Below are 13,147 nucleotides of genomic sequence, written 5' to 3'. Positions count from 1 at the left end.
CTCCTCTATATCCAACCCATCGCCCTGTCAATAACAAGCATCCAGCCGTGATATAGGCAAATTGACAAATCGGGAAGCCTCATAAATCCGGAGATGACAAATAGCGAGAACTGATTATGAATTCGGAGACGAGGTCTGACCCACTGGTTCCAAGTTGAGAAGTTTCTTCCAGCTTGTCATAAATTTCCGGGGGAGATTCATAAGGAAGAAAGTTGGGGTGGGCGGAATAAGGTATCCGACATCCTCGACTTGCTCTCGGGTAGCGGGATAGGGGGAGGGGGAGAAAAATGAGGATCTGGCATTGAGACATTATCGGGATATTAATTTGGAAACGAAAGGCAGAGAAGGGGGGATTGAAATTGCGGAGTTTACGACCGACGGGTAATTCTTTAGGAAAATTGATATTACTAGGAACTTTTTAAGGTGAAAAATTATAAGGGGCATGAAGTGGAGGGCTTTTCTTGTTCATTATTCCGTGAAATTAAATATAAATTAGAGATGGATCTACTAGTTGAAACCATATTCGTACTCAGGAGGAAGCAATCTGGCAGTAATTCATAGACATGTAGATGTATTGACATCCATATGAAAATCAATATACAGAGTGGGTCAACAATGCTGGATCGGTCGATAATGATTCAAACTATGGCGGAAACGACTCTACTTAGCGCATAAGCTAAAATTATTTTTCATTTTATAGGGTGGCCCCCGCTTACAACACTGCTTTTTCAAATGAGAATCCCCAGTTTTTATATTATATTCTGGAATTTTGATTTCGAATACCCCTTTTGGAAGTAGGCCATTTTTTTCGACAAACTTCATGGTTATGATGGTTTTGACAAGGTGGAGATTATATCTTGAAAACCATTCGAGATAAATGTATGATTTTTTTATTGAATTATAGACGAGTTTTCAGATCTTCTTCAGATTTTTGGATTACTCTACATTTGATCCCAAAGAAATTGCAATTTCTCCAGTGAATTTCTTCCAGAGAATTTTGGACTAACCTATAAAAAAGTCAATGTCCTTATTTTGTACCGAATTTTTTATCACACTTTCAAAATATTCGTACGAATTTTTTAAAATGCCCTTTTTCGGCAAGATATCTGCTACTGTGAGGTGCCAGTAAACACTTATAAAACATTTCAATATAGAACCACACAAATTTTACATTATTTTTTCATGACTTCGCTATAGTTCACGAAAGAAACTTTGCTGTTGAGTTTTGAAACAACATGAGAGGTTTTATATGTTCCTCATATAAGTAATGGAGGTAGCTGTGTAAGATTGAAGATTTTAAGGGAGGTTACTTTGTTTTCATCACTTTGTCGTCTACTGTCCATACAGTTTCACAGTTCTAATGGATTTCAATATTTCGAATAGCTTTTACTAGGTTACCTTCAACTCGCGCCAGTTCTTTCGTGGTTTTCGAACTATCTGTATACAATGTAATGGTACCCATGTCTAAATAACATTGATGAGTAGAGACGAAGATTCATTTGTTTTGTGGAACTTATTATGGGTCTTCTCTCCCAGTAATAAGGTCCAGGTCTTGTCAAAGTACCCTTCAATTCAAACCCTATAGGTACTCTGAATAATTACGAGGTGAAGTACCTATTTAAGACAATAATATTCAAAGCTTTGCCTGGAGGCCACATAAGATTTTACCGAATCTTATGTGAAAGAAGAGAAATGAACAATTTTCAAAATACTGAAATGCTGATAAGCGATTAAATACTTGGTGTTTCCACCCCCTGCGTTAATTACAGCTCGGCAACGACGGTTCATACTCAAAATGAGTGATCTTAAAATGTTCTGATCTAATCCTTCCCAGATTTCTCCGACTTGGATTCCTAAGTCATTAAGAGTAGCTGGATGATTTTCTGAACTTCTCAGCCTTCTATTGAGGTTGTCCCAAACCTGCTCAATCGGATTGAGATCTGGACATCTTGCTGGCCATTCCATTCGAGAGACTTCAACCTCTTCAAGGTACTCTTGAACGATGCGCGCACGATGCGGTCTGGCATTATCGTCTATAAAAATGAATTTTTCACCAATGTATGGGGCAAATGGCACTACATGCTCTTCAAAAATGTTCCTTATATACTTATCAGCATTCATAGCTCCATTATCAACGACCACTAGGTCTTTGCGAGCAGTCAAAGATATTCCACCCCATACCATAATCGATCCTCCCCCTAAACCAGTAGTATTCAGGAAATTTCACTGAGCATATCTTTCATGTGGACGTCTGTATACAAGGGAACGTCTATCACAATGGTAGAGGCAGAATCTAGACTCATCTGTGAAGAGAACTCTTTCCCAATCGGCCTCTTCCCAATGGATATGCTCTCTGGCAAAATCCAAACGCGCCCTTCGATGGGCTGGGGTAAGAGCTGGACCTCTTGCCGCGACACGAGGCCTTAAATCATATTCTCTGAGGCGATTTCTTATTGTCTGAGTGCTAAGTTGCACCCCATGAGTTTGCTCAAGCTGAATTTGAAGGAGGCGAGCAGTTGCAAACCGTTGTCTCAACGAAGAAACTCTCAAGTAACGTTCTTGAATGGCAGTTGTTATCCGTGGTCTACCCTGTCCTGGTCTTCGGACATTCATACCTGTCTCCCTGAATCGCTGCAACATTCTGGAAACACTTGTATGGGAAACTCCAAACCTTTCTGCAATTCTTGTGTATGTCCACCCTTCTGCTCGCAAAACTACCGCTTGGACACATTCCTCTTGGGTCAAATTGCGTGTTTCGCGTTGCATAGCGATCGAGTGTAGAAAATCAAACGAAAGAAAAACTATTGATCACTAGAATTGATCGAGAACAACTGATTTTAGAATGGAGCCAATACATTCAAAATCTGATAATATCATATTTTTTCATTCCTGCTGGAGAAAAACATCTGTATCGAAGAAAACCGTTGAAAGTGGATAACATATGCATGCATAATTGTGATAAAAATAATTATCATTGAGAACACCTTCAGTTGTAGATTAAATTTGAGATTTCCATAATGTGCGTTAATTTTTTTGCGCAGGTATGTTCAGCTTGGAGAGTAGGAAAATTCTGAATGATGATTTCAGTTTCACGCAAATGCCACCACTTATGATGTTGACTGTTTATTCGATTGGGGAAGTTATTGTCTATTGTCTAAAAATTGGGAATTTCATTAGGAGATCTAGTAGAAAACATCGAAATCTGTATCTTCAGGATGAGTTTAGTCTAGTACAAATATTTTAAAGAAAGATTCCTAAGGTCAAAAGAAAACCATTTTTCCCGAATCTGCTCGATTTGAAAGATACAGGCTGTTGAACAACCAAAAAATAACCAAAAATAACCATTGGGTTATTTTGAGTTCTATCTCACCATTGGTATTATCGAATGAAATGAATTTCGGAATATAGTTTTTCATTTATTTGATGAATCTTTTTCGAATACAAGATATCAGCCAAGTCTTCCAGTTTTCTCATTATGACCATTACGTACCGTGAAAATACCAAGAATTCAAAGAACCCAAGTCTTGAAACTGAGTCGAACGCTCTCTAATGAATATTTGATCGTTTTGTGAAATAAAAGTATTCCTTATATTTTCTCGCAAAATGCGAAGTTTTCGATTGTTTTGATGTTTAAACATTGAAAAGTATCTGTGAAATTTGAAGAATTGGGCACTTCAGCTGAATACAACTTTGTTTGTAACATCCACAGATATGTAGTGTCACAGATTTAGCTAGTTATTCTGAAAGTAATTTCATTTAGATATACCCCAAAGTTTGAATTGGGTATAATATGTAAACACATCTCAAAGTTAACTATTCCTCAATTTCCCGTCCTCGAGGTTGTTTTCAAGTCAGCTTCTTTCCTATTTTAGAGTGATGAAGTAAAATACAAACAAATAAACTGATCCTGGAACGAAATATAAATATGGAAGAAATAATTAGTGTGCGTAAGTATATTTGAGGACAGGATAATAAGCGGAAAACAAACATTAGGTTATCTGGAGATAGATAAGCCGGAGGAGTTGAGATAGCGAATACTGAAAGATTCGTATGGAAAACGACATATTTTGGCAAACTTCTGGTATATCGATCAGTTCTTTGAACTCCAGTCAGGACTGTTAGTCGTTTCGATTATATACGAAGAGTCAGAGACCTAATCTTTTTTTCATATTACATTTGTGATATGACAGAAGCGGTTTACACAAAGAATAATCTTCGTAAGTGCCTTCCATAAAGTACCGAATTTCAACGAGATTTCACATTCGCACGAACATACTCCATGGAATTCTTGACGGAGCAGAATAATAACAAAAAAATGAAACTATAGCGCACTGCTCCGTGTGGCAGCTAGAATTCGCTTATTTCTCTGTCACGGGATGAGGAAATGCCATATTTTCCTCGCAACGAACGTCAGGGCCATGCCTGCGTTTCCACGCCGAGCCAATATCCACGCGAAACGTTTCCGGTCTCAATTTCAGGAAGTATCCGAATTTCCATTTCGTCTTATATGAACCGCTGTAGGTGTTCATGGCAATTCCGTCAGAAGATGCCATTATTGAAATTCCACTTCGTTTTCGCGTTGCATTGGTATTATTAATCTTATTTCGACTTTTCAACGGGATTCGAGATTATTACATACATGTATATCGTCTCTACCAGGAGTCTCGTGGTCCTAATAACAGTGGACGAGTTTTCTCATCGGCGTTCATTGCACGCTCGGTTTTGGTCTATCGCTTCTTAGACGTTTTTGTGGAATTTAATATCATTCTTCTTCGAGTCAGAGGATGCCAAAAGCAAGAAGATGAGCACAATATAATATTTCATTCGTTGCTTCCACCTAAATTCCAAGTTTCCACGAAAAATTGGAGTTGCCGAGTTGGTCTTTGCACGCCTGGCTTTGGACTATCTCTTTTCAGCAGAGTATAACGATTAGTTGGGAAAAACTAAGAGAAGAGAATGTTATAGTAATTTTTGGGAATTTTTCCTCTCTGAGATTCAGTCCTCATTAGAAATCAGAAATAGTCGCAGTTTCCATATGCATTCATTGCGTCTTGCTTTGAATAATAGCTTTTTATGGAATATAAGTTTACCCTAAGTTTTATTCAACATTTTTATAGGTGGATGAAGAGGACAATGAAGAACTCTGTTCGTAATTTCTATTGAAGATAGGTTAGGTTAGGTAAGGTTAACTTAAGATAGGTTCTTAAGTTAAAGAAACATGGATTTTTCTCAGTTGGTGTTATCATATGCTCGTCTTGCTTTAGACTATCGCTCCTCAGCTGAATTAGACATTTTTGAAGGTTTCAATATTTTGAATTTGGTCTGTAGATACTATTCAACAAATTTTGAGTTACTGGAAAAGTTCTCTTTCTAATTTTCAAGAAAAAACAGTGTCAAATATAACTAGGGAGTAATTCGTCTTTCTTTCATTAGTTAGAAGGGTTTATTCCCTTGAAACTTCAACAACTCAACACGTATTTGACACATCAGAAATGAATCAACAAAGGTGGACAAATATGAGCGGCAAGGAATCCATTAAATGCAAGACAAATTAATTTAAAACTTGTGTCCTCTGATGTTTGCAGTCTCAATTGAATATTTGTCTAGAACACATTTGGTCCTCCCGCGGGACCTCTCGATCTCAATTAAATGCGTTGGATACCAGTGTTCTCAAATAGAGTTTGGTCATGAAGAGGAAATAGGGTTCTCTTGACAGCTACATGGATATTTCCTAAAATCATTTCCTACCAATTGATTTGGACAGTGCCTGTTACTTCAAACAATCAAAGTAGCATTGATTAATTTCTAGTCGAAATTTATAAGTATACAGGGTGAGTCTTTGATTGTTACAAATATTTAAACAGTAGAATCTTGAGGTCAAAAGAAATACTTTTTAGCTACATCGTTTGTTCCGATTTGGCCAAAAGTAAAAGATATTGCCATTTTTGGTTTCATTATGAGCTGTTCCCCCCTTTGAACATAAATACTTGAAATGGAAATTAAACATTCCAAAGACTGGAGTGAGATAGTGTCGCCAATCACATTTGAGACAGTTGATTTGGACATCAGTGTCACATCAATTTTCAGTACGAATAAATAGGAAATATGTGAATTTTCCAATTTAACGCTATTGTCTTAGTGTCGCGCTAGACAGAGAAACATCGAATGTTTGTACTGCAAAACATTCAATTGTAGCACTGAATGGCCATTCCCGGTATCTATGTTCTAAGGTTCCACCCCTTGAAAAACAGAATTTCCTTCAGAGTAACTAGGTGAATATGTAACACTACACATCTGTGGATCCTTTAGTTTGAGTTCTGTCAAAGTACAAAATTTTTCGAAATTCACAGATAACTTCAAAAACGGCGCATTATACAAGAAAATATGAAAAATACTTTTATTTACAAAACGCTCAAATATTCATTAGATAGCGTCCAACTTAGTTTCAAGAGTTGGGTTCTTTGAATTGAGGGTATATTTTTATAGTGCGAAATGGCCATAATGGGAAATCTGAAAAACGTCGGTGATATCTTGTGTTCGAAAAAGATTCGTCAAATGCGTGAAAAATTATATTCCGAAATTCATTTCATTCGATGAAACCGTTCATGAGAACTAAAAATAAATTTTTCTTATGGTTTCTCTACAGCCTGTATCATTTGAAACCGAGCAGATTCCAAAAAAATGGTAAAGGTCTTTTGACCTCCAAAATCTACTATTAAAATATTTGCTTCGAGTCAAAGATCTGAACCAAAGATATTTCTGATCCGAAGAATCTAGAAACTAGATAAAAAATAGTCGTGAATCTTATGTTTTCATTTCGAGGACTTATACAAGTTAAAAAAAGGATGGTCTGGAATGCTTTGTATAACAGTTCCATGACTGAAGTAGCATTTTTTTTTGTGGTGAAACTCTTTTCTCAATTCGAATGTGACCAAGACATTTGGCAGTCTGAATAGAATACGAGCACTCTTCGAATAGAGGTCCTAGTTTTGATCTTCGTTGGTAAATAGGTAATCTAGGTGCAATAAATAATTATAGGAATAATTTTACAAATTGTTGATTTTTTGTTGACCAAATGAAATTGTACTCAACCAATTCTTAATAAAAAAAAATTCAAAAAAATACGATATATTCTAAATACTATAAAAACAGGTCAATGCACTAGTATGCTTTTCAGATGAAATTAAGTTGAAAGCCCTAGTTGTAAATGCGGGGAAGCAGAATAAACCATAAATCATCTGGTTAATCATTCATTCATAAATTCCAGGATGGTTTGAGGGCTATCCATACAGTTCCCAAATCTTTTTACAATCGCTTTGGGAATTTAAAGTAATTCTGTTGTATTGAATTTAATTTTATGATTTTACAATTCCTTCTTTTTTCCTATCAATTCAGATGAACTTTACTGTAACTTGGAGGAGACTAACTGATTTCCTTTGTTTCGAGGAAAGGACCAATTTTTGTTGTGCGAGATGTCCTTCAATATCAAATATTTCAGTTCATTTCTTAATTCTGTTCCTGTATTTACAATCCGCTACACTCACAGGAAGAATGAGTTTTTTCTGGGGTTTTTCCCTAAGATCTAAGATACAAATTGTATGGTACCCCTTCAAGCTAACCTTGGCTAAATGTCTATCTCATACAGATGCTATAATTATTGTGTGATGTTAAGAATTTGTATGCTTTTAATCAAAAAATTATATATTTGATATGCATAAATGAGAAAATGAATTGCTTGGCCATTAAATTGGAACTAGAAAAACTCAGCTTTCCACAATAGATATGTGTCCAAATAAAAAAATCACTGTTACAGTAAGGCTTTGAAGAGTTTTGTGTGATTCATTACTGAAACTTATGAGTTCTGATTGTTGTTCTCGAATTTTGAACATTTACATAGGTTATGAGGAAGATTTCATTAGCTCATCCAAAATTGTTGGTAATTTCTTGTCTGATTTCACCGGATCATTATCGAAAATGAATGGATTCTAGGATATCCTAGAGTTACTCTTCAACTTGGAGCATCTCCTGAGATTTTTGCATATAATTTCCGTACCCTTTTTTTGTCCAGTTGGAAGTGTGACAAAAATTATCGATTTTATTAAGTAGTTCTGGTCAACTCATTCAGTTTGCCATATTCATTCTCCAGTGCAGCACCCATAACTTTAATCAACCCTCAACGATAAATCGATTTAAAAAAATATCTCTAAGTACCTTTCAATAAAAAGAAGAAAAAGACACAGATCCGAGCTGACCATCGAATCCAAATCATGGTAACGGTATCACATCACTTCCATAAACGTGCGTTACAGTGAAAACGTGCTCGCATAGAAAATAAACGACGACTGAATGCTTTTCCACATCGAGCCCTATCGCGGCTCGTGATGCGTTCAGGGAAACAGATAAATTCGCGACATTTGAACGGGGGGGCGCGTTCTTCAACGTCACGGCGTCGGGGCGCGCTCGTAGAGTCGCGCTCAGCTAGGCGCTGCGAACTTTCGGGGTATCGTGGGAAGAATACTGGATAATTTCGGGAGAGATCTTGGACAGGGGCATTGCGCAAACGTGGACTGTTGCGAGATCAAGAGTGGGTGCTTCGTTTTTACATTGATATGGATTGATGGTAATTAATCGGGCGGCTTAACTGATAACTTGATGTGACAGGGGTGTTGTCGGGAATGGGGTGGTGTATCGGACTTCCGTTTCGATGTTGTTTTTGTCGTCAGTTGCCTCCGAGAGCCCCGGACCGCATAATATTCATGTATCATTGGGTTCGCACTGGACGGAAAGTTTGTGCTGCATTTTTTGACCATTGACTCGAGAACCTTTTGAGATCTATGCTTTCTGATAATGAGAATCAGATCGTATGGATTTTTGTTCCATTCCTGTATAATGGCTTACTTTAGTTTCCTAGAAAAAACTAAGTAGGTTTTTCTTATGGTTGGATACTAGGAACTAAGGCCTAGAAAAGGAACCAAACTTACGGGCAGATGGCAAACACTAGATATGGCAAACACTAGATCTGCCAATTCAATGGATTTCTCCTTTAGGTATTAGTTCTTAGTAACACGGGCATTCTGGAAGCTCACGGACAGAGTGTTCCAGAATCACGACCTCAATCTGAAGACCAAGACAGCTGTTTACGAAGCAGTGGTCCTCCCAACGCTTCTTTACGGAAGCGAAAGCTGGACGCCCTATAGGCGACATATTAAACAGCTTGAACAAAGTCAACAACGTCATTTAAGACAAATAATGCACATCAGATGGTTCCACAAAGTTCCGAATGCAGATGTCTTGCAACGCGCGAGTTGTATAACAATTGAGACTCAAGTAACGAGGGCCAGACTCAGATGGAGCGGACACATTCTGAGGTTACAAGACACAAGAGTCCCCGAAATAGCTTTGTATGGCGAATTCACAGAGGGAGCTTGGAAACCAGGAGGCCAGTATAAGCGGTTTGAGGATTTATTACATCCATCCCTAAAATCAGTTAATGCCAATCATAACTGGAAACAACTAGCGTTAGATAGGTCACAGAGGAAGTTTTTGGTATACAATTATAATGGAGACTCGAGAAAGATACAGCGGCGGCCAGATCTAGTTGGTGATTATCCATGCCCGGAGTGTGGAAGGATCTGTAGGTCACGGTTGGGTCTCTTCAGTCACAGGAGGGCACACAGTCGCAATCAGCCCTAAGAAATTATAAGTCTGCTCACATCGTTTTTTTTTTGTCTTTTCGTAGCATCTGGTGCGAGGGTCGTAGGCTTAAGCCTGGTTGAAAAGCAAAACAAGCCCCAAAGATAAGGATGAATACACCCAAAAGGTAAATCTAACAAAAATATAAAACTATTGGCTAACTGGTTTTTCAATTATTTCGACAATAATTCTTAAGAAACCAGTTATGTCTTCACTGAAGCAACGGGACCAGACCTTTGAAATGATTTAGCTCCCAAAATATGGTTCTTGTTTTTCAAAATCTTCCAGAAGCACTTACTAAGAGAGATATTGTGTGGAATGGGATGTCCGTAGACCCAAAAGACTGCCATCCCACGAATGTCCTTCTGATATTGGGAACATTCCCTGGGGGATTCAGGGGATATCCAAGAGATTCACCATTTTGGTAAGACAAGGATATCTTTGGGATGTTGTAGTTAGTACCTGCAGTTGTGAAGGCCAAATGGGAAATTCGGGATTTACTCGAGCGTGTCAGATTAATATAAGAGGTGATGCCTTGGACCCTGTACCTCTACTGAAAATAGACCTGTATCTAGGGGAAATTCTATAGGACAGCCTGTCCGGAATAGTAAAAGAAAAAAGACGTCCGACGTCTGATGCGGTTATTCGATTGGTTGCCGAACCATTAGAAAGAGATGAGTTGCTCTACATCTTCCGTCTCACTTGGACACACATTTTGATGCGGTTATTCGATTGGTTGCCGAACCATTAGAAAGAGATGAGTTGCTCTACATCTTCCGTCTCACTTGGACACACACTTCGTCGTATTTCGGTACCTAAGAGGCCCTTCCAGTTCTTTTAGAGTTCAATGGGTTGTAGTCACAGGTTCCTTCTTCTGTGGTCTCAATCGAGATTTTTTTTGTGATATTTTCTATTATTACAATGCCTTTACAATCATGCAATCCTCTTTTATATGGGAGATATGTTGCTAAGTCTGGTCCAGAGGTGATATAAGAAAAATTAACAAGTGCTTAACTTTATTATTAATTCATTCCCGAACATTGGGAATGGCGAAACTTCCCTTCAATTATAAGTCTCCCGATATTACGAACAAAAATCGCACTCTTATCGCCGTGTGCCCGGAATAAATTCTCGTAGTCAAAATTACCGTTTTAATTGAATTTTTCTCTATTCCCCGCTGCGCCTCTCGCGCCCACTTATCCATCCCCTAAATATCAATCCGCCATAGTTCCTCAACCTTTCCGTTCCTCGGAAACCGTTTTATCGCTCGGCCAAAATAATTGTGGTGTTTCCGCCTCTTTTGTCGTGAAAAGAGGAAGCCGCCTTCTTCTTCCGATCGCCCCGAAAGTATTAATCCGAATGGAGAAGTTCGATAATTGGAATTTTAATGGATTTCCAGCAAATTTGAAAGAGTGCGCCTTGTCGTCACCGCACGAACGGTGTTAAGTTGCCATTGAATTACCCGTTTCAGTTATGATAGGGAATTATAAGAGGGGGAGAGGAAAGGATGCGAGGTCCTTTGAAGTGGGATCTGATTGCATTAAAATTCAACGCACGGAGGAGGATGTGTTTTTGGAATATGCTTCTGGGTGTCATTGAAAGGCCTATAGGTTTCTAGTGGGGTATAGGTGCTGGAAAATAGCTTATTCTATGCTACTCAGAGTCGGGCACATATGTGGACCTTCCTTCGAATATGTTTCCACTTTATCCACCACAGTGGCGGTCTATTCCTCCACAGCAGTTCCGAGTTACAAACTGTTAAGCATTAAAATCTGTATGAGAATTCAAGAGCTCGTGTCTCAGAACAATTCGAGGAAACGTGTAATAATAATGAAGTGATTAATTGGAAATCATAACTTTATTGCATAAAAACTCTCTAACAAAGGAAAAATTAAACACTTGACTAGTTTCACAGGTTTTAATTAAAATTTGGTTGACATGCATGTTTCGGCTTTCATCCCATTATCAATCAGTTTTGATAATCCCATTATCAATCAGTTTTGATAATCCCCTTATCAAAACTGATTGATAATGGGATGAAACCCGGAACATGCATGTCAACCAAATTTTAATTGAAAACACTAATTAACACCAGTGAAGGAAATTAATACAATAAACAGATCATAAGTGAACTGAAGCACGACAATAGGGACGACTCCTTCTGACGAAAATGATGTATTTTTTATGAAATATCTTTGAAACGTCCCATTTTGAAATAAGCATCCCAACCGTTTCCAAAAAAAAATTATTTTAAGCACTTAGAAATGAAGAATAAAAATGGGTATTTTAAATTTAAAGCGTTTCATTTCAATTGCACAAGTTGGCAACATCGACTGAAATATGCCTTGATAATAAAGGACAACAAATATATTATCCTGATGAGATAGACAAAGATGGCTGTCTATGAAGTCTGCGTCGAACGAGGAAGGTCGTAAAATTTTATGGGATTTTCATGGCCGGTTGCAGTTGAGGCTCGCCTCTAAGTAGACGCCTGTGAATCAACAGCTGTTATTTTATAAACCAGCTAATCGGACATTGTTTTTTTTATTTTCTAGTAGGCATTGTTGCCAAATCGTAAACTCGAAACCAAGCGATTTAAATTTTGAAACCCCATATTTGAAGAATGATTTTAAATAGTTTCAGGGGATATCCAAGGGATTCACCATTTTGGTAAGATAAGGATATCTTTGGAATGTTAGTACCTGTAGTTGTGAAGGCCAAGTGGGAAATCGGGATTTACTCGAGTGTGTCAGATTAATATAAGAGGTGATACCTTGGACCCTGTAGAGTACCTCTACTAAAAAATAGACCTGTATCTAGGGGAAATTTTATAGGACAGCCTGTAAGGAATAGTAAAAAAAATTATCATTGTAGATACTCGAGCGTGTCAGATTAAGAGATATGTGGTTAATTATATGTTGAAAAGTATATATTCACTCAATCTGACAATTTAAGCTTGACTAAAAGTTGTGGAAAGGCTTGCAAAATTATGTATTTTTTATGAAATATCTTTGAAACGTCACATTTCGAAATAACCATTTCAACCGTTTACCGAAAAAATTATTTTAAGCACTTGAACATGAACAATAAAAATGGGTATTTAAAATTTAAAGCGTTTCATTTCAATTGAACAAGTTGGCAACATCGACTGAAATATGCCTTGATGATAAAGGACAACAAATATATTATCCTGCTGAGATAGACAAAGATGGCTGTCTATAAAGTCTGCGTCGAACGAGGAAGGTCGTAAAATTTTATGGGATTTTTATGACCGGTTGTAATTGAGGCTCGCCACTGAGTAGGCGCCTGTACATCAACAGCTAATATTTTATAAACAAGCTGATCGGACATTGTTCTTTTTATTTTCTAGTAGGCACTGTTGCCAAATCGTAAACTTGAAATCAAGCGATTTGAATTTTGAAACCCCATATTTGAAGAATGATTTTAAATAGTT

At 37.6% G+C, this 13,147-nt stretch overlaps 1 protein-coding gene across 1 annotated transcript in view; it reads right to left on the bottom strand.

The window, feature by feature from the left end:
* The window catches only part of LOC123319331, a 47,801-nt gene extending 39,299 nt beyond the window's left edge, over positions 1–8,502 (bottom strand). The window contains exon 1 of the mRNA XM_044906243.1: positions 8,212–8,502. Coding sequence (XP_044762178.1) covers positions 8,212–8,269 — 58 coding nt within the window. The 5' untranslated portion in view covers positions 8,270–8,502. The remainder of the gene's footprint in view (positions 1–8,211) is intronic.
* Between the last annotated feature and the right edge of the window lie 4,645 nt (positions 8,503–13,147).

The sequence above is a fragment of the Coccinella septempunctata genome, chromosome 8, assembly GCF_907165205.1.
Source record: "Coccinella septempunctata chromosome 8, icCocSept1.1, whole genome shotgun sequence".
Taxonomy (NCBI): domain Eukaryota; kingdom Metazoa; phylum Arthropoda; class Insecta; order Coleoptera; family Coccinellidae; genus Coccinella; species Coccinella septempunctata.
Note: the sequence above shows the minus strand (reverse complement) of the source record. Positions and strands in the feature narration are given on the sequence as shown.